At 37.9% G+C, this 23,721-nt stretch overlaps 1 protein-coding gene across 1 annotated transcript; it reads left to right on the top strand.

Annotated features, from left to right (window-relative positions):
* Nucleotides 1-5,248: 5,248 nt before the first annotated feature.
* LOC127092866 (uncharacterized) lies at nucleotides 5,249-8,953 on the top strand. Its single transcript, XM_051031758.1, has 2 exons — nucleotides 5,249-5,282; nucleotides 8,472-8,953. The coding sequence occupies exons 1-2, from the start codon at nucleotides 5,249-5,251 to the stop codon at nucleotides 8,951-8,953; spliced, it is 516 nt and encodes a 171-aa protein (XP_050887715.1).
* The last annotated feature ends 14,768 nt before the right edge of the window (nucleotides 8,954-23,721 follow it).

Genomic DNA, 23,721 nt, shown 5'->3' with positions numbered 1-23,721 from the left:
ATACTAAAATGCCCTAAGTTTCGAGAGATTCATCTCCGGACACACCTAATACACACTCAGCGTAGGTCATTATGAGTGACACCCTATAAGTTTGATTTTTTTTAATACCGGAGATGCATCTCCAGAATTTTCCATAAATATATTCATAATTGAGCAGTGCAGTGGAAATTCCGGAGATGCATCTCCGGAAGTTTGGGGTGGGATTTTAAAAATTATTGTCACCTTTGCATGTGAGTTTATTCTGGATATGCATATCTGGAATAATTTGATATAAACAGAGTTGCATGATCACACAACCATACTTGTCTTTCATACAAACCCTCACCAAAAAACCTTCAATTCTCAATCCCTATTTTCACTCCAAATATCAAATCTTGTGGGTCATCACATAAAAGGGAGCAAAAGAAGTTGAAATTCAAGGTAAAGATCATTTATTTCAAGCCTCATTGCACATATTAATCTTGTTTTTGTCTGAAAAAACTAGCATTTTTTTCAAAAATGTATCTCCATAACAATTATGAACTTCTCCAGAAATGCATTTTCGATAACAGTCTGTGTTCATTTTCCAGTTCAATTTACAGCAGTAGCACTTATTTAATGTTTGTGGTAATCATTTTCATTAGATACAGTGCACCCCGATGTTTCCTCCCAACAAGTTATGTCTCTGGATGTCCAAGGTGTTATTGTGAAGGTGGTAGATATTGGTAACCAATTCAAAAATGAGCATGAGTTTGAATGTCATGATCAAATGCTTCAATGGATTCGTATGGAGGCCTCCAAACTGGGATTCAGTGTGGTTATCAGAAGGTCCAATAATGGTTTGGATAAAAGATGTGCTTTTGTGACAATGACGTGCAAAATAAGCGAGAAATATATAACTCCACTCCGGAATTTTAAACAAGATGACACAGGTTTAAGAAAATGTGAGTGCCCCTTTAAGGTGTGTGGTTATATGTTGGCAAACAATAATTGTAGATTTAATGTCGTATGTGGTTTGCATAACCATAATTTGTGTGAAAAGTTAGTCGACCATCCAATTGTGTGTCGACTCATGCCGGAAAATAACGAATGTGTTGCTAACATGAGTTTGATTTTGGTTCAACCAAAAAATATACTTGCAACTTTGAAGCATAAAAGACCCAGAAATATCTCAAATATCAAGCAAGTGTATAATATTCGGTACCATACTAACAAGTCACCTAGGAGGGATATAACTGAAAGGCAACAACTCTTGAAACTGTTGGATGATAACAATTATGTGTCTAGGTACCGAAACGTGCGAGGATGGAGTTACTGTTAGAGATATATTTTGTTCAACATATTTCCTACTGTTCTCATACTTGATTCAACATATAAGACCAACAAGTATAGACTTTCATTATTGGAGATGGTTGGTGTTACCTCAACTAAAAAGACCTATTCTGTCGGGTTTGCATTTCTAGAGAGCGAGAAATAGGAGAATGTTACTTGGGCCTTAGAGGTGTGTCGGGCACTGTTGAAGGTACAAGATGAGATGCCTAAAATGATTATTACCGACCGCAACACCGCCTTGATGAATTTGGTTGCAAAGGTATTTCCTACTTTTTATGCATTACTTTATAGATATCACGTAACAAAGAATGTGAGAAGTCGGGTTAAAATCACGGTTGGGACGAAATAGATAGAGCCTGAAGATGGAAAAATGGTGAAGGCATGTGTGATTATGGAAAAAATAATGGATGCATGAAATCATATAGTAAATTCTTCAACAAAATAATTATATGTCGATTATGTTATGCATTTCAGGAAAGTGTGTGAAAAGTATCCTGATTTGGTGAAATATGTTGAAAGCACAATTCTTGACCAGGTGAAGGAGAAGATTGTGTGTGCTTGGACTGATCAGGTTAGACACCTTAAAAATACAATAACTAATCGAGTTGAGTTTGCCCATGCTACATTGAAGAATTGGGTGGGAAATAGTAAGGACGGTTTGTGTAGAGATTGGGACTCTGTGAACCAAATGATTCAGAACCACCATAATAAGATACAAACATCATTTGGTAGGAGCATCACAGTTTTGGAACACAGATTTAAAGACAATAATATTTATTCTCAATTGGTGGCAACATATCTCGAGCGGGTTTGAATTATATTTTTCACGAGGCTAAACAAGCTAATAATGAAGGCTCTGATAGCCCAAAGTGTGGATGAATAATTGTGAAAACATATGGTCTACCATGTTCTTGTGTTATTGCAAAAAAGGTGAAACCCGGTAGCCCGATAAGAATGTATGAGGTTTTCACTTATCCGAAGAGGCTTAAGTTTGATGATGATGGTGTCATGAAAAATGGTAAATGGAATATCTCTATTTTGACCGAATGGGAATAGATACAAGAGAGATTTTTGAAAGTCGGTGACAACATGGAACTATACATCAAAAAACAATTGAGGAAAATTGCTTATCCATAAATCACATACTTGAAACCACCATCTCAATCGATAAAAACAAAAGGTGCTCCAAAGAATCTCAAGCCTACACTAAGTGACAATTCAACGGTGTTGTCTCCTTCGTATTTTGAACATGTTAACAAAGTTTTTCCGTACTCACCAACTCCTAAATCTCAAAAAAATGTTTTCAAAGGAGCTCGCATTAGAAAACCACCTCTTACATCGCCTCCACCAAATATTTCCTTCATTAACGAGATGTCGATGTTTATGCACAAGCACATCGAGAGGATCGTCAATGTTGAGGGGGACGATAATTGCGGTTATCGAGCTATTTCGGCTTTACTCGATAAAGAAGAAGATAATCATACATTTGTGCACCATCAACTTATTCAAGAGTTGATGACTCATAAATAATCATATACACGACTATATAGAAAGCAAGAAAACTTCAACAAAGGTTATGAGTATCTTGTTCCTTGCCTTAGTGGATTGGCACCGGAAGAAAAATGGATGCGCTTCCCTGAAATGGTTCACCTCATAGCATGCACATATAATAGAGTGTGTGTTGATATGACACGATACGATTTTTCGGAAACCTTTTTTCCACTGCATAACGCTTCACCTCAAAATCTTAATGATCATATTATGTGTATTAGGTGACTTTCAAAATCACGACATTTTGTTCAATTTTACTTGAAATCGGGATGCCCGATACCACTTACATCAACGGACTAGACGGCTCATTCAACAACAAAAGTCGAGATTTGGCCGAATCATTTTATGAAAATGAGGCAAGAATTCACAAAATTGAGTAACATTGAAAGAGAATCAAATGCGCAAAAGTCAAATGGGGTACCACCCACAGATTTAGCTGATGACAGATGTTTTGATTCATTTTAATTTCATGTTTAGCCAGACAAATAAGTGTATATAATTGTGTCTCATTATTAATGAAGTGTAATATATTCAATTTCTTAATATTTTAATATATTTTTTTATCCTTTCCATAACACTTGTTCATTTGTCAAAAAATATTTTCACTTATCTTCTGCTTTCAAAGGTTCTATTTCTATTTGTACAGTTCATAAGAGGTTTCAGAGATGCATCTCCGGAACAAGATAATAGGGTGCATAACCGAAGATATATCTCCAGAATCAGCATGTCAGGTTTTGAATGGTTCACATTTTTCTACAACTTCTATAAATTAAGGTGCTCTTATTTTTCATTTAACACAAACTGATAATGTCTCAAATGTCACAAATAAACATCAATTGGTATGTCGCAAATGTCTCCTTCTCCAATGTGATTCTCAAGCGAAAGTTTAAGCTCAACGAGTACACCTCTCTTGCAGATATTAAATATGAAATCCAACATCTCCTATCTTACGGAGACAATCGAAAAATTGTGAAGCTCGAGTACCGTTCACCGTCGATTGACAACAGAGGGAAGATTGAGCTCACCAACTTTGAGCTCAAGATGGATGCATATGTAAGGTCTATGTGGAATACATTTTTTCATTTCGAAACAAAATTTTTGCTCGAGTTGTAAGCGACGATTTCAAGATCGGTCGAAGATATTGTAAAGATGTTGAAGCGTTCACCTAGACATTGAAGTGTAATGTTGCATTTTATGTTAAAATCATCTATGTAATGTCAATTTTATGTTATGAATATTAATTTTATTTTGTCATATTACATATTTTTGTTGTCTGCTTCTGCTGCTGGTGTGTAAATATTTTGGAAATGTATCTACTGAAATATACCAGAGATGCATCTCCGTTATTAAAAAAAACCAACATATAGGGTGTCACTCATAATGAACTACGTTGAGTGTGTATTGGGTGCACGTCTGAAGATGCATCTTCAGAAACTATGGGACATTTTAGTAATTTCATCTAGTATCTAAAAAACATATAAAGTGTATTAAGAAATCTCCAAGTAAGTATGTAATTGATATATGTGGTTAGGTCTGAGTGGTGGTTTTGGGTCCAAATCCGCTCAGCCCGACTCATTGTCTTAATCAACATGTTATCATATACCCCCTTAAAGATAAATTTTAGCCATTAAATTAAATTATCGATATCAAATTAACTTTGAAATTTTAGTGTCATATTGAGTGAAAAATCTCTTACTATTGAGAGAAAGATGTGTGTGAAAAATTTATAAATGTTGAGAGAATATAACGAAAAATCATTTAATAGCAATAAAACTTTTCCAGTAAAATTAAACAAAGAAAATGAATAGGAAGAGATAAAAAATGGAATAATATAATCACCTATAATTCTGATGTCATGTTGAAAAGCACGTTAAAATTCAACAAATAAAAAACTTATGCAAATTTTAGAATTGAATGGATGTGGAAAAAAATTGGTTTCAATTGGTGTAGAATGAACTTTATATAATAATTCAGTCTAAACTTTTTAACTAATTTATAATGAATACTAACCAACTTGTAGCTACACTTAATAATATCCAATAAATTCTTATAAATTTTAAAATGAAATGTAAATAGTTTGTATTTTTTTTATATTTGAATTTGTTGAGAAACTGAACAAGGTTCATGGTTTGGTTATGGAGTCATGAACTCTCTAGAAAAACTCCATGAATGGAGCTTAAAAAACAAGTGAAGAAGAAGAGAAAGAGAGGAAGAGAATTGAGCATTATGATCTCATCATCATTTCTTATCATTCACATTACAAGAGATGAATATATATATAGGTGATAGAAGAAGTTGCAACTGCATAACAAATTCCAATTAACCACCTATAACTAACTTTCCTAGAATATCAAGTAGTTATAACAAACTTGTAGTCTAACTATAAATGGAAAGGTGTAGCAATGATGAAGAAAATGCAGGTATTTTAACATCCTCCCTCAAGTTTAAGTATGGTATATATCTATCATGCCAAGTATGGAGATGAAGTTCTGAAACTTACTTGTGGTCAAAGGTTTTGTGAGAAAATCGGTCAACTATTCTTGAGAGGCTATTGGAAGCAACTTTAAGACACCTTGTTTAATCTTTTCTCTCACAAGATGGCAGTCAATTTCAAGGTTGCTGGTTCTATGTGTTGGCAGCAATTTTGAAAAAACCTAGAGTGTTCACAAGTTGTCACAAGTGTTGTCTTGACATAAGATAACAGGTTCCTGTAGGGTGTTTAAAATGTGAATATGCAGGATTTTACTGAGATGTCAGACCCGATGTCATGACATCTGTATACAGAACATTCAGTCTGAATGTTATGTATTGTGTGATTGCGTTTTTTATGCTAATCTCTATGTGATTGATGAGATGATTGAACGCGCCATTCAATCAGTAATTACAACCAAATTGACTTATTTTCCAACGAGATATAATCAGCTGTCATGAGAAGATATGAATGGAAAATAGTTTTAGGGTTTTATGATGTCCAAGCCCAGCCAAACACTTCTATATAAAGGGCATGGAAAACCTGGTTTTAATACACAAGAAATAACGAGCGAAATATTGAGAGAGAATAAGGGTTTTAGTCTTGTGTGGTCGTGTGTATTGTGAGCCATTCATTCATCCATAGATGATTGAATTGGACTGACTTTTGAGTTATAATTTGTCCACTCTAAGCTTTGAAACATGAGTGTGTGTTTACTTGGTTGAAGCTTTTAAGCAAGATCAAGTATGTGTTCTTGAAGACTGACTTCTTTTCATTGTAATATTTGTTTTTACATCACTGTTGTGATTGAGGGGGAGTGAGTAGGAGCTCATATCTAGGAGTTCTTAGATAGAAGTCACACGGGTAGAGATTAGGTGAAAAGACTGTAACTTGAAGTTGTTTACTGAGAGTCTTTGAACTAATTCTATTTAGTGGATTTCCTTCCTGGCTTGGTAGCCCCTAGACGTAGGTGAGTTTGCACCGAATTGGGTTAACAATTGCTTGTGTCACTTTTATTACTGTTCTTTATCTTTTATCCTATTTATATTGTTCAGATATTAGTGTCGTGACATTACCTTTGACATCTTATATCTAATACCAGAATTTCAATTTGTATCAGAGCATGCATCCTACTCTGGTTCTAGGTGAGATCTAGGGACGTTACTTTCTGGTACTATGGATAGAGACGAAAGATCTGTTCACAGACCACCAATTCTGGATGGATCTAACTATGACTACTAGAAACCTCGAATGGTAGCCTTCTTGAAATCTTTGGATAATAAGGCTTGGAAGGTTGTTCTAACAGGCTGGGAACATCCAGTTATTACTAAGGAAGGAGAAGTTACAACTGATAAGAAGACTGAGGAACAATGGACCAAGGAGGAAGATGAACTAGCCTTTGGAAACTCTAAAGCATTGAATGCTATATTTAATGGGGTTGATAAGAACATCTTCAGACTGGTGAACAACTGTGAGGTGGCTAAAGATGCTTGGAATATTCTCAAAACCACTCATGAAGGCACCTCTAGAGTGAAGATGTCTAGATTGCAGCTTCTCACTACCATGTTTGAAAATTTGAGGATGAAAGAAGATGAAAATATTCATGATTTTCATATGAATATCCTTGAAATTGCTAATTCCTCAGGAGCCCTGGGTGAGAAGATGTCAGATGAAAAACTAGTGAGGAAAATACTCAGGTCACTTCCCAAGAGATTTGCCATGAAAGTGACAGCCATAGAAGAATCTCAAGACATTTGCAATATGAGAGTGGATGAGCTAATTGGATCCCTCCAAACATTTGAGCTGGGAATGTGTGATGGACCTGAAAAGAAAGTCAAAAGCATAACCTTCATGTCAAACATTGAAGAGAAAGAGGAAGAAAGTCGTCAAGATACTGATGAAGATCTGGCAAATGATGTAGCATTACTGGGGAGACAGTTTAACAAACTTCTGAAAAATATGGATGTAAGGTCTAAGTCTAATGTCAAGAACATCTCATCTGACATCAGTAGGTCCAATAATGCTGGAAGAAGAACAAGATCTGATAAAAAGTCCAAGGAAGGAAAAGGAGTTCAGTGCTGTCATACCCCGATTTTGGTCCTGAATTTTTTCCATTTTTTCATTTTTATTTGGCACTTGGCCTAAAGTTCATTTGCATACATTCATGACCAAAGGCAATCGACCATTCCCAAATCCATATTTTTGTTACACATTGGTCATTGTCTAGGCCTTTTTGATCATGGTGCTTTTGATTATAAAATGGATTTTAATTATTTGACTTTTTAATTTTCAATTTGATTTTAATTTCGAATTAAGTTTAATTCCAAATTTCAATTTAATCTTAATTGTTTATTTTACTAATGATTCAAACTCTAATTGGTTTTAATTTTCAAATAAATGTTAGAATTGATATCAAAGTAATTTTAAAAAATTATATATTAATTTGATTTTAATTTGGTTTTTACTGAATTTTTATTATTATTTAAATTGATATTTAAATTAGTCTCGGATTATTTCTAAAATCCATATCCGTTTTTATAACCAAACATGATCCATTTTCCATCCATAGTTCATTTCAAATCAAAATAGTACATACACTCATTTCATAACATTCAATAATATTTAACTTTCAAACATTTCCAAACTCATTTTCATACATACACTTTCATGTCCATTTAACATTCAAGCATAACAATGCATCACATCCTGTCATAAACACTAGCAAGAAGGCAAAGCCATAAGTAGATGCCGTGAACTTTCCATAATAAAGTTGGAGCTACAATCAATTCTTGTTACAAGCTATCCATGGATACATTAGAATCATAAAGCACAAATGTCTAATGGAGTCCTACTGTTACTTGAAAAAAAACTCAAAACTACCAAAGCCTCAGAACACATAAAACTCATAGATCTCAATGTTGAATACAACCCAGCTCTCCACTTTCAGCCATGTCAACCGTCGCTCAAACCAAGCCCAAAAAAAACCGCTGCAGCAAATAAGCCGCTTTCTCATCCCACTTTCGCTGAGATGATAACTGAAGCAATCACAAACCTGAAAGAAAGAACCGGTTCAAGCCAATATGCTGTAACAAAATTCATCAAAGAGAAACACGAGGACTCACCTCCAACTTACCGTAAGCTTATCAAGTTTACCTATCACAGAGTCACCGAAGAAAAAACGATGTTTCAAGAGACGAAGTTATTCAGATTCTTCAAGCTATTGCATCCTCCGGGAGGTTCTGGCATGACTGGGATAATCTCAAGAGTATGCTATCATTTCAGCTGAAGCAGGTATTGTCCGAGTACCCTGAGGCAAAAATGACAAGTGAGCAGCAATATGCTTCGCTAAGAGAATCCTACTATGATTTGGTCAACAAATTGAATGATGCACTTACATGTTTTATTGATGGCCCGCCATTTACATTGCAAAGGGTTTGTGAGATTCTGTTGGACGCAAAAAACATTTATCCAAATCTTTCCAAGCTTGCTTTAGCTCTTGAAAAGAATTTGTTAGTTACATCTACATTGACAATCTGCACTGATCCATATCCACAAGAATTAGTACAAGAGACTGATGCCATAGAGAAGCCAAGGGAAAAACAGCAGGAGCAGCTCATCTGATTGAAAAGCAATTTAAGGATGCAACTGAGAGTACAATATCATCCATCATAGAGAACTCAAAATGTGCTATAGAAAGGGCTCTTGCGGTGGCAGAAGAAGCAGGCTAACATGCAAAAGAGATCATGGAAACATTTATGAACGGTACTTCTCCATTTACAGAAATTGCCTTTGTCCAGGTAGAAAATATCAAGTTACAAGGAATAGAATCCCAGTTGACGGTTTGCAAGAAATGAGGTTGCTAGACTGAACATAGAATTGGAACACAACCGCCATGCACATTGACGGTGCAACAAAACCCGATACGAAAATGGACAAATGATATATGGATCGAACCGTCTCACTTCGTAGATCAACAATATAACCATGATTTCATCTAATTCTAACCATATCAAAAGGATCGAAGCAAAGAAGTTTTGGCATGCAAACTAAAAATCAAGATATCTTGCTCAATATCCAATGAAATCGCACGATCTAACTTGCAGTATGCTATACAACAAAGGATCTATCAAAGCCATATGCTAATTTGGAGAATTGGAAGGTTTGAATTCCTACCTCTTGGATGAAGCAGATCTTGAATTGTTGGATTCCAAGCTCCAAATGCTGAAACAGATGATCTATGGCGTATGGATAAATGTTTGGAAGCACAATTTCAGCTCAAAACCACTTCAATTTGGAGAAATCCTCAACTGCCATGTGCAAGCTCAAGATGCTACAGCCACGATTCTTCAAGGTTTTCCACCTTTTGCCTTCAACAGATATCCTACAGTACCTGCAGAGAATGAATCACACGAGATCAAGCAAGAAGGATGATGAATCTTGATGAACAAGAGTGAAAAAGTTTGGAAAAATTTGAGAGAATTTGGTGATTTTGAGTTTGAATCTGAGAAAGTGAATGGTGTTAATGTGAATTCAGTTATGATTAACTTTATATACCATGGCTTAATCCAATTGTTAATCAAGTTTAGCCAAATCAAGTGAATTAGTGAAAAATGCAAAATCATGTAAAATGGCCAAAATGACCTTATGCACAAATGACCAATGGAACAGTAAAAAACCAGTTGAAGCAAGTCCAAATTTCTGTTTAGCAGCTGTTGGAAGTGGTTTGGAGTGAAAATCATGTGTATTTTTCAAAATCACTATTTTTCCCACCAAAATGCAAATTGATCACTTGAAAAATGGACTTTTGATGTGATGATTTTTGATGAAATGTGATGATGGATTATGATAGTACATGTCAAATGGAATTTTCTCGAAAAAGAATCACCCAATTTGACCAAATGGTTCAAGAGTTATGTCTCCTTGAAGTTCAACTTTTCTTGAAAATGATTTGATCATAACTTGCCAACCACACATGAGAAATGGATGTTCTTGGACTTTTTGGAAAGGTGAGAGCAAGATCTTCAACTTTCATGTTGGACAAAAATCTATTTGAAGTTTGTATGATGAAGTAAATTTGAGGAGAAGAACTTTCCATTTTTGGCAGTTTGAAATTACAGGTCACTTACTATTTTTGGAAACTTTTCTTCTGACCTCAAATTCTTCAATCTTGATCTTTGAAATGTCAAATGAGACTTGTATGGACATGAATGAAGCCTTTCAAACCATCTCCCACCTTCAAATCCATGAATTCAGGCACAGTTGACCACAGTTGACTTTCTAGGGTTTCAGATGAAATTCAACTTGACTGTTGAGCTTTGATCTAATCTTGTCTGATGACTTGCACTTGGGCAAAGGACAATGCAATGTTATGCAGTGGACTATGTTATGTTAATGACCTAATATGAAAATGAATGTACAAAATGGTAGGTGCAAATTTGAGGTGCTACACCTATTTCCTTTAGTCAGGAGTAATTGTTATTGTCTATTTTAGTGTTGCATTTTTTTAATTTTTACAATTGAACTTCTTAACGCATTGTGTCTACACCCGGGGCACAATAGCTAATTTGTTAAGGGTTTTGTCATTTTCATAAGCATATTCATATTCAATAAATCAATGGACCTTTTTGCATTCAAATATTGCGCTCTTTATCTTTCCTGTCATCTTTTAAACAAGCTATGCTCTCTTACACACACTCACGTAACAAATTGCAGATCCATATCCACTCTGGATCCTGTTGATAATAATTTTGCTACTGTTCATTATGACTTTGAAAATCCGATCTACCAAGCCGAGGATGGAAGTGAGGAAGATTGTGAAGTACCTGGAGAGCTTGCCAGATTGTTACTGCAAGAAGAAAGGACTATACAGCCGCATGAAGAATCAATCGAAACTGTAAATCTGGGTACCAAAGTAGACAAGAAAGAAGTCAAAATAGGAGCAGGCTTGGAAAACAGTGTCAAAGAAAGATTGATTCAAATGTTACATGACTATATGGAGATTTTTGCTTGGTCTTATGAAGACATGCCAGGACTGGATACTGATATAGTAGTGCATCGTTTGCCGATGAAGGAAGATTGTCGTCCTGTTAAGCAAAAGGTTCGTCGCATGCGTCCTGAAATGTCTGAGAAAATCAAAGCCGAGGTTATGAAACAATTCGATGCAGGTTTTCTAGCCGTTACTTCTTATCCTCAATGGGTTGCTAATGTGGTACCGGTGCCGAAGAAGGATGGTAAGGTGCGAATGTGTGTCGATTACAGAGATCTGAATAAAGCGAGTCCCAAAGATGACTTTCCACTTCCGCACATTGATGTTCTGGTAGATAACACCGCTCAACACAAGGTATTCTCATTCATGGATGGATTCTCGGGTTATAACCAGATCAAGATGGCACCTGAGGACATGGAGAAAACTACGTTTGTGACGCAATGGGGCACTTTCTGTTATAAAGTAATGCCATTCGGTTTAAAGAATGCAGGGGCAACGTACCAGCGCGCTATGGTGGTTTTGTTCCATGATATGATCCATCATGAAATAGAGGTATATGTGGATGACATGATAGCCAGATCTCATACTGAAGAAGAACATCTCGATCATTTATACAAACTGTTTGAGAGGTTGAAGAAATACAAGTTGAGATTGAACCCGAACAAATGCACCTTTGGAGTAAGATCCGGTAAACTCTTGGGCTTTGTTGTCAGTAGTAAAGGAATTGAGGTTGACCCGGCTAAGGTGAGAGCCATTCAAGAAATGCCAGTTCCTCGTACAGATAAAGAAGTCAGAGGTTTCTTGGGACGTTTGAATTACATTGCCCGATTTATCTCCCATTTAACTGCTACTTGCAAACCCATCTTCAAGTTACTGAGGAAAAATCAAGAGATGATATGGAATGATGAATGTCAAGAAGCTTTTGACAAAATCAAGAAGTACCTCCAAGAACCTCCAATTCTGATGCCACCAGTTGAAGGAAGACCTCTAATCATGTATTTGACCGTGTTAGAAAATTCAATGGGGTGTGTGTTGGGGCAACATGACGAGTCTGGTCGAAAAGAGCATGCCATATACTACCTTAGCAAAAAGTTTACCGATTGTGAAACAAGATACTCACTGCTTGAGAAAACTTGTTGCGCTTTGGCCTGGGCTGCTCGCCGACTAAGACAGTATATGTTGAATCACACCACTTTATTGATTTCTAAGATGGATCCTATCAAATATATATTTGAGAAACCTGCCCTCTCCGGAAGAATAGCAAGATGGCAGATGATTTTAACAGAGTATGATATCCAGTATACTACCCAGAAAGCAATCAAAGGAAGCGTGCTAGCTGATCATTTGGCTCATCAAGCGGTGGATGATTACCAATCTATGAATTTTGAGTTCCCAGATGAGGATGTCATGCTTGTCACTGATTATGAAGAACCTGGACCGGATGAAGGACCCGAATCGGGATCCCGATGGACTATGGTTTTTGATGGATCTTCTAATGCATTGGGCAACGGTGTTGGTGTTGTAATTATTTCTCCCAGGGGTTGCCATACGCCTTTCACTGCTAGACTATGTTTTGATTGTACCAATAATATGGCTGAGTATGAAGCATGTATTTTGGGACTCCGAGCTGCTATAGACCTAAGAATCAAGTTTTTGAGTGTGTACGGAGATTCGACATTAGTAATCAGTCAGACCAAAGGAGAATGGGACACTAAACATCCGAATCTCATCCCTTATCGAGAGCGGGTGTTGACATTAATCCCACACTTTGAAGAGATTACATTCGAACATATCCCGCGAGAAGAGAATCAGTTGGCAGACGCATTGGCTACCATGTCATCTATGTTCAGAGTCAGATGGGATGATGAAGCTCCCATGATCACCATTGAACGATTAGATGAACCAACATATTGTTATGAACTTAATGCTGATGAAGTAGAAGAGAAACCATGGTTCCACGAAGTAAAAAGATATTTAGAAACTCAGGAATACCCTGAAAGGGCATCCATCAACGACAGAAAATTTCTGAGGAAGTTCTCCGCTAAGTTCTTTTTGAGTAATGGAGTATTATACAAACGTAATCATGATTCGACTTTGCTTCGCTGTGTGGACAAAAAGGAAGCAGAAAAGATTATGGAAGACATACACGACGGTATTTTTGGGACTCATTCTAATGGACATACGATGGCCAAGAAGATTATGCGATCAGGGTATTATTGGTCTACCATGGAAGCTGATTGCCACCATCACTCCAGAACTTGTCACAAGTGCCATATCTATGCGGACAAAGTACATGTGCCTCCTACTCCATTAAACGTGTTGACAGCTCCTTGGCCCTTTGCAATGTGGGGCATTGATATGATTGGAGAGATTAAACCTACCGCTTCCAATGGACATCGTTTCATTCTTGTTGCTATTGATTATTTTACAAAGTGGGTAGAGGCAGCCTCATTTGCTTCTGTCACCAAGAATGTGGTGGCACGGTTCATCAAGAATAGTCTTATTTGTCGATATGGCATCCCTGAAAGAGTTATCACGAACAATGGCACCAATTTGAACAACAAGATGATTACTGAACTCTGCACGCAGTTCAAAATAAAACACCATAACTCTTCTCCGTACCGGCCAAAGATGAACGGCGCCGTGGAGGCTGCTAATAAGAATATCAAGAAGATCATACAAAAGATGACAATAACGTACAAAGACTGGCATGAGATGTTACCCTTTGCTCTTCATGGTTATCGCACTTCAGTACGAACTTCGACAGGGGCAACTCCTTTCTCTTTAGTCTACGGAATGGAAGCTGTTTTACCAATGGAAGTTCAGATTCCCTCTCTAAGAACCATGAAAGAGGCAGGTTTAGACGAGGGTGAATGGATTCAGACTCGACTCGATCAGATAAATTTGATTGATGAAAAGAGACTTGCGGCTGTTTGTCAAGGGCAGATATATCAGAAGCGCATGACCCAGGCATTTAATAAAAGAGTCAAGAGACAGGTGTATCAAATTGGCGACTTGGTAATCAAGCGTATCATTCTACCACAAGGTGACCCTAGAGGCAAATGGATTCCCACATACGAAGGGCCATTTGTAGTTAAGAAGGTCTTCTCTGATGGAGCCATGATGCTCGCTACAATGGATGGCGAAGACTTCCTACATCCCGTGAACGCAGACATAGTTAAAAAATACTACGCATAAAAGAGACCCGCTAGGTCGACGTATCTAGGCAAAAGTAAGGGCGTCCCGGCGAACCAAAAGGGTTCGGGCAAAAACTAGGGATAAACATATAAAGACGTACACCCGGCAAGTCGAAAACCTGAAAAGGCGGCTTGGGCAAAAAAGGGTATCTTGGTGGACTGAAAACCTGAAAAGGCGGTCCAGGCAAAAATTAGGGATTAAAGCGTACGACTATGTCCCGTTCTCAGTCAGCTTCATCCAAGTCAAAGGGACTGAACAAGCCAATCACCTCCATCTGACAGCAGGAGATGAGATGCTTGAAGACATAATGACAGTAGTGGAATTAAAATCAATGGGATTTTTTCTGCATAGCTTTCTCTTTGTTTTCTTGACAATTTCCTCTTACTAGGATTTCTGTCTCCCTGTATACAAATTGCCTGTTTATAGGCCCTCTTTCAAAATCGATACAATTTTACTTCCAAAGAAATGCTTTTGTTTTACTTCCTCTGTTTTGTCTGCGTAAACGTCCATTGATTTAATTCGAATTAATATATGCATTTGAATATGATTGATGTTTATCGAAAATACATGCATAAAATAGCAATAACAGTTACTAAAAGACTTTAGGGTCGAGGATAAGGTCTAACCAGGCTTTCCAACGAGTCCGGTTACAAATCCTTTCCCCAGCAAAACCAGTCATTTCCCAAAAGAAATGGGCATCACCAGACAGACTGGTCAGCTCTTCTATCCCCAGCCAGGCTCTGTTGAATATTTCTATCATCAGACAGAAATCAAGTATCCACAGCTAAGAAAGGGCCATCAATACAAATATCTCCAACCAGAATATTGGGATTTATTTTCCCCTGGAAGAACCTTCCTCATGCATAGTTCATTCATTACATCATTTCGCAGCATACGCATGCATACAACATTCGCATTTATTTCCGAAAGCATAAAACATCTCATGCATCATGACATAACATGAAGCTAACTTTATTTTTCAGGTTAATTATCCTCCTGACACAATCAAAACAAAGGTCCATTCAGACGGACATCTTTATCAATTACATTCAGGATTCAACTACATCTCTCAGATATAATCCATATGAACATTCGTTCTGACAAACACTCGGATATCCTCCTAATAGTGGCATCTTTAAGCCCACCCCAGATATTCATTGCAAATACAACATATACAAATACTATCAGATATAGCCTAGCGTACGGTTCATTCTGATTCAGCTCAACATATGACTCCTTCAACTCAGATACGATCTAACGTACGATCCATTCTGACCTTCAACAACTCCAATACGGTCTAGCGTACGACCCATTTGGACCTTCAAATCCTCAGATACTGCCTAGCGTACGGTACATTCCGGGGTGTAGTCTAGCGTACGACTACTTTCTTCTTCAGATACAGCCTAACGTACGGCTCATTCTGCAACTCCAATACGGTCTAACGTACGACCCATTTGGATCTTCAACTCAGATACGATCTAACGTACGATCCATTCTGACCTTCAAATCCTCAGATACTGCCTAGCGTACGGTACATTCCGGGGTGTAGTCTAGCGTACGACTAATTTCTTCTTCAGATACAGCCTAACGTACGGCTCATTCTGCAACTCAGATACGATCTAACGTACGATCCATTCTGACCTTCAGCAACTCTAATACGGTCTAGCGTACGACCCATTTGGATCTTCAAATCCTCAGATACTGCCTAGCGTACGGTACATTCCGAGGTGTAGTCTAGCGTACGACTACGTTCTTCTTCAGATACAGCCTAACGTACGACTCATTCTGCAACTCCAATACGGTTTAACATACGACCCATTTGGATCTTCAACTCAGATACGATCTAACGTACGATCCATTCTGACTCCTCTTCAGATACAGCCTAACGCACGGTTCAAGCCAATATGCTGTAACAAAATTCATCGAAGAGAAACACGAGGACTCACCTCCAACTTACCGTAAGCTTATCAAGTTTACCTATCACAGAGTCACCGAAGAAAAAACGATGTTTCAAGAGACGAAGTTATTCAGATTCTTCAAGCTATTGCATCCTCCGGGAGGTTCTGGCATGACTGGGATAATCTCAAGAGTATGCTATCATTTCAACTGAAGCAGGTATTGTCCGAGTACCCTGAGGCAAAAATGACAAGTGAGCAGCAATATGCTTCGCTAAGAGAATCCTACTCTGATTTGGTCAACAAATTGAATGATGCACTTACATGTTTTATTGATGGCCCACCATTTACATTGCAAAGGGTTTGTGAGATTCTGTTGGACGCAAAAAACATTTATCCAAATCTTTCCAAGCTTACTTTAGCTCTTGAAAAGAATTTGTTAGTTACATCTACATTGACAATCTGCACTGATCCATATCCACAAGAATTAGTACAAGAGACTGATGCCATAGAGAAGCTAAGGGAAAAACAACAGGAGCAGCTCATCTGATTGAAAAGCAAATTAAGGATGCAACTGAGAGTACAATATCATCCATCATAGAGAACTCAAAATGTGCTATAGAAAGGGCTCTTGCGGTGGCAGAAGAAGCAGGCTAACGTGCAAAAGAGATCATGGAAACATTTATGGACGGTACTTCTCCATTTATAGAAATTGCCTCTGTCCAGGTAGAAAATATCAAGTTACAAGGAATAGAATCCCAGTTGACGGTTTGCAAGAAATGAGGTTGCTAGACTGAACATAGAATTGGAACACAACCGCCAGGCGCATTGACGGTGCAACAAAACCCGATACGACCAAAAGCCATTCTGCATAAAACCGCCGAACCTGCGGAAACAGAACAAGTTAAAAGAAAATGCAAGAATGGTTAATTTGTCGGCTTACCGATGGAATTCGCCCTATACTTCCTTCAAACGAATTTCATGATGGAATTAACAATTCATAGGCATCAAACCGGGCTGGTCAAAACAAATCCAATGCAACAAAGCACATGTCTAAATCATAACATGTAAAATCATGGTATGGAACCAAAATGGCAAGACACTGCTACAGTATGGAAGCATGATGCAACATATAAGCCAATGGACTATGACCATGAACACACCATAGTCATGATCAAATGCTATACTTATATTGGCCATTTGGACAAGGGAACACACTTGGGTTTGGTTTTGGATTCAATATGACAAGCATCCTGAAGTAGCCATGATCCTGTCATGGAGTGTGCCTACAAATTGTTAAGCATACTAGTCACTAGCAATGTAACTGAACCAAAAGGCAACTTTGCAAACCAAGGGCACAACTAGCAGAAGACATTATCACTTCCAAGCCATGAAGGGCGGTGACATACCTTGAAGCTAAAGCCACATGCTTGTTGTCCAATCTGCTATGAGCATGAGCAAATAGGCTCTATTGTAAGCTTGCAACCAACATTACCAAGCTTGTCGAAATCAAACCAAAGCTCACCGAATTCACTGCAGTAAAAAAACATAGCCATTAGTCAAAGCTGTAGAATTTCAGAAAAAATTCCCAAATTGGCATTAAGACAAAAAATGAAGAAGAAAGCACGAGTTCATAATATCATTTTCGAGTTTAGCATCAAACAGGGCAATCCGATTCTGAGCACATCCAAAGTAGTTTGCAGAGATACTCTTTTGGACTCCACCATACCAAATCAAAAACCCTAATTTGTGAAACATAAATAGAGGAAGCGAATCAATGAGAGGGAGGACGAAAAAATCGGAGGCGGACCAAACCCCACAAAAGAACCCTAATCCCCAAATCAAAAGAAAAACCAGTATTTGAAGATGGAAGGAAGAAGATTTAAGCTCACCTGATCCGTCGTCGTCGCCGAAGGTGAGATTTCCACTTGATGTCTCTCTTTGAACCCCTGGATTTACGCTCTCTTTGGTTAACGTTATTGAGCGTCTGAGTCTGAGTAAGCTAGGTTGAGCGATGAGTGAGCGTTTGAGTTTGAGTGAGCGATGGATGAATCGTTGAGAGCGAGAGAGAGGTTCATGAGGTAGAGCGCGAGATTGAGAGAGAGGATTGAGAAGAGAACGCGAGTGGAGGCGATAATGGTTTCTTCCTTACAGTATCTCACATTTTCTTTTTTTTTTCTTTTTTTATTTAAAAGAAACAAATACTTTAAATCAAAAAAAATTAGTTAATATGTTCAGTATTCCTGCTTTCTATTTAATGGTGTATAGTAATGAATTGTTTTCATATTCCCAATCCACTAGCCTTTAGAACCCAACAGCCAGGCGGCTGGGTTTAATTTCTTGTTTTTTTCTTGGTAATCCAACAGACCTTTTTTCTATTATTATTTTAGTTTTTATTTTTTTAATTTTTTTGTCCCAATCTTTTCTGGCTCATATACCCAAGTTGTCTTTGTAAATAATAGCTAATCATAATTGATCTAGTGGAGAGAGGGTAGTTTCATGGTCTTTAGTGGAGTGAGTTCGATACCCATATATAGCATTTTATTTCTTTTAGCATTCTTTTTTTATGTTTATGTTTATTATAATTTCTCCTATACTCGTAGTTTCATTATTGTTTAATAACACAAGTTTGATTTCCTTGAACTTCATCATCCATTCAAAACCGCTTTAAACTATTAAAATCACACTTTTCTCGTGTCAATGTCGAACCCATTTCCATACCCTTGTAAGTCGATTGCTTTTTAAGCATCGCCATCAACCTCACATAGCTTAATCTTGGGCTTTCTTACAATGAGCCGGTTCTCTTGCACTTACACTCATTACATTGCATTATTTGTTGTTTGGGCCCGATTTAATTGTTTCATGATTTTGAATCCCCCATTTGACAAAATGCACCCCACTCCCCCGATGTGTAATAATTTTGTACTGTTTTATTTGTTTGACTGTTTAGTTAGATACTAACACAAGAATAAAATCAACCATTTCCAAAAAATACAAAAATAATGACTCGATCCAACGTCGAGTGTTTTTCTCAATAAACAAATCAATTCATTTCTCCCTCCTATTCTATTCTATTTTGTCATACCCCAAAATTTACCCATTAATATTACAAGCATTTTTCAAGGCACTCCAACTTATTTTTCAAGGCATTGATCCTAAAGGAACAAAGACCCAGCTCACAAGTGGCCAAACCGAGGAAATGACGCAAACTGGCATGCTCGCTAGGCGAGCAAATCCTTTGCCTAGCGAACCCTTCGCTACGCCGCTCGCCTAGCGAAGCTTGCGAATACCAGAAAATTCTGGGCTTCATTCTGAGCCCATCAGGTCACAAAAAATTATTATAAATAGCAGAGCTTCATTCAGAAAAAGGGGAACAGAGACAGACAGAGGCAGACGAACAGAAACCCTAGCAAGGAAACCCTAACAGAAGCAACACAGCAAACCCTGGAGGCTAACCCAGAGAATTCAGAGCAACCCTAAAGGAAACCCTGAAGGAAACTCATCTGCACCAAGGTTATCTCCGCCCAACTCAATCCGGCGCCAACCCTGAGGGTGACTTGCCAATTCAAGGTTGCAATTCAATTGCAAACAGGTTTGCATTACTATTACCGCTTTATGTTCTTAATTTGCATATAGCATTATGATTGAATTTATAAAAATATCTTAAGTTTTGCATGTGAATTTAAGTATGTATGAATATCTTGAACATTTAACCATGTAATTTCTGTGATGGATGCCATAGGGTGTGGAGCTTTCTGGAATTGTACTGTTATTAAAACCAGAACCCGCAGCCGCTCGCTAGCACATTGCTAAGCGAGCATATAGCGAGCATTCGCTAAGCCTTCGCTAGGCGAGGCAGGAGCGAACGTGACAGTCGCCGATTTTTCTGTTCTGTTCTATGCTTATCGGATCTGTTTTATTCTAACCATGTGTTATTTTGCCTGACATTCCTACCGCTATGTTCCTTTTGTTTGGTGCAATTCTCGATTGCACCCTGATTTGGTATTCTGACTTGTTTGCTGAATTTTGTAAGGGCTCACGTATTCCCGAAAAGGTAGCTTGCTAGGTATTCCACTTTATTTGTGGGATACCCTTGGGGAGATTCACCCTAATTAACTAATTGATTATAATGTGGACCTAATTACCTAATTGACTACAACTACCTAATTGATTGTAAAATATTGCCTTTGAATATGTGATCTTGGATCTCTCTTTGTTGCCTTACGGTATTACGGTATTACGGTCATGTCCCGCGAATGTGGGGATACACTTAGCAGAGACCCTTCGGTTAAATCATCATGTCCCTATAAAATAAATCATCGTCCCTCGGATGTTGCCTGCGATTATATGATTTTGTCCCTCGGTGACCCGTCGTTGTAGCCTACGGTTAAATGGTGATTGTCCCTTCGAATGCTAAGGTATCCTTGCAAATGTTGCCTTCAATGACCAATCGATGACCCTACGATGACCCTTTACATCCAAAGGATAGAACTACTTACTTCTCAATAGTAAGGATAGTTTTACCCTCATAAGGATAGGAAATGCCCATAAAGACCTTGGGTAGGTATAACTCTTAATTGCTGGCTCACAACCTAAAACATTTTTTCATACCTCACACTTTGCAATTACTAGAAAATCACCACTTGGTATACATTCGTACTAGAATCATTGCCAAGTTATATTTTTCTAAACCGCTTTCAAAATTAAACGAGATAAATACTTTGTATACATTCGTACAAGAATCATTACAAAGTTAAACTCTCTTTTCAAAACATTTTTAAGCAATTCACAAACACTTTTTTCAGACAAACATAAGTGATCAAGCAATTAAGAGCCCATGGATAACCATGGATACAAAGGGTGCTAACACCTTCCCTTTGTATAATGTACCTCCCGAACCCAAAATCTAATTAAGGTCTTTCCTGTTCTTTTCCACCTTTCCTTATGGGATAAAAGAAAATTCAGTGGCGACTCTTGCTATCCGCGACATTTGCTTTCCAAAGCAAAAACACACGAAGTCAGTTCACCGTATGACATATTTCTTTCAAACTTTCATCAAACGCTTGATTCAATGTCAAGCCATTTTTCCTAATAAAAACTCAAAAAATACTAATTCACAGTTAAGACCTTTTCAATAAGATGGAAGTGGAACGTGGTGTATACCGCGCACTCCTGAGACTAGGATTCGAGATGTATATCTCGCCAATCCTAGTTCTCGCCATCATCCAAATTCATTCACTTTGCTCTCCCAAACATTCATTCAAATTTCTCTCGAACGTCCATCAATACTTGACCTAAGGTCGAGTCATTTTCACAACAAAACTCAAAATACCTAATTCTTATTTAGCACTTTTTCAATAAAGGTGGAAATGGAACATGGTGTATACCATGCACTCCTAAGGTTAAGATTCGAGACGTATGCCTCGCCTATCTTGGCTCTCGCCATCGTCTAAAATTGTCAATGCGGTTTCTTCAAACCCTTTCTCAATCAAGTTCTAAATTACTTAATTCCTATCTTAACCTTTTGCCAATAAAGATGGAAATGGAACGTGGTGTATACCACGCACTCCTGAGACTAGGATTCGAGATGTATATCTCGCTCATCCAAGCTCTCGCCATCACTCAAAATACATCCAACAAATCAAACTCTTTTTCGCCGCCGTGCGATTAATCAAAAACCTTTTTCATAAACGAAAGGTATCCTGTCTTAAGTGATATAAAACAATGTTTCGGCCACAATTGTTGAGTCGAGATAAATGACACTTTTCCGAATGTAGATTTATAAATCCGTTCGATGTGTGGTACGCGTCCACTCCTCATCTGTTTTGGGTAAAACAATGTTTTTGTCGATTAATACAACATAGCTTTCGCTAAAATCGACCAACAAACAAACATTTTTTCTACCCAGAACTACGTAAGCCTTGATTTCTCTTTTGAGATACGTAGGAGCAGGATTCGTAAATCTTGTCAGGCCCACTAATAAAAAACTTAGGTTTAGTCCTTCGTTGAAAATCCAAAAATATTCTCCTCTCTTCTATTCTTTCCCACCTAATAACTTGAAAAGCCTAACATTTCAACTAATACTAATGCGCACAACTGACCTAATGGTTCCCGTTGAGTACAACGGACGTGAGGGGTGCTAATACCTTCCCCTTGCGTAATCGACTCCCAAACCCTGATATTGGTTGCGACGACCATAATCATTGTCATTTTGTCTTGAGTTTTATCGATATTTCCCCTTTCCTTTTTAGGAATAAATAAAGTTCGGTGGCGACTCTGTTCGGTCTATAATTGCGAGCGTGTGATCGCGCTTCGCTTTGAAGTCGTATCCCCATTTTTCGAGGTGCGACAGATGGCGACTCTGCTGGGGACTCAGACCCAATCCTAAGCGAGTCAAGTCTAGTTAGGACGTTGGTGTGCCTTTGTTTGTTTAATTGTGTGGCTTTTCCTTATTTATTGCTTTTATTATCTTTATTGTTATATTGATATTTGTTGTATATTGGTTCCCCTGTGTTGGGTACTTGGGTATTTGATTGCAAACCATGTGGGAAAGACTCTACACCCGAGTCTAGAGTGAAAAACCATAAGATAGGACGATGGTTGAGTAGTACGGACTCCCGAGGTGAATACTTCGTAAGAGTCGGTACGAGAACCTCACTTAGAGTAGATCCTTTTGCAAATATTGTTGCCCGAGGTGTATACCTCGTAAGCTTCAATGTTTCAAAGGGGTTCATGACTCTAAGAACCTTTTAGAACATTGAACCTCTGGCCAACTAGAAATGATGGTTGCGTAGTATGGATTCCCGAGGTGAATACTTCGTAAGAATCGATACGAGAACCTCGCTCAGAATAGATTCTCTAGATGGAGTTGACGACCGGAAAGTATTTTCCGTAAGCGTCAAACAGTCTTTTGAATCCATGACTCTGAGTATCCTGTCTAGAACCCAGTCGATGGTTGCGTAGTACGGACTCTCGAGGTGAATACCTCGTAAGGGTCGGTACGAGAACCTCACCCAGAATAGATTCCCTTGATGGAGTTGACGACCGGAAAGTATTTCCCGTAAGCGTCAAACATTCTTGTGAATCAATGACTCTGGGGATCCTTTGTAACAAAGCCCTAGATCATACCCGGTGAGAACCCCGTTTTGGAAAAGCAATCAAATTCATCCATACCTCGGACCTTTGAACCTATCCAAAAAAAAAACATTGCATCCATCCATTCATTGCATATGCATAAAAAGCAAAACTCTTAGTTGTTTCGCATTATTTCAGGAATCCGAGACTTGTTAGCAAGATGAATCCTGAGAGAA

The sequence above is a fragment of the Lathyrus oleraceus genome, chromosome 1, assembly GCF_024323335.1.
Source record: "Lathyrus oleraceus cultivar Zhongwan6 chromosome 1, CAAS_Psat_ZW6_1.0, whole genome shotgun sequence".
In the NCBI taxonomy this organism is placed as follows: Eukaryota; Viridiplantae; Streptophyta; class Magnoliopsida; order Fabales; family Fabaceae; genus Lathyrus; species Lathyrus oleraceus.
This window is presented reverse-complemented; position numbering and strand designations above follow the sequence as displayed.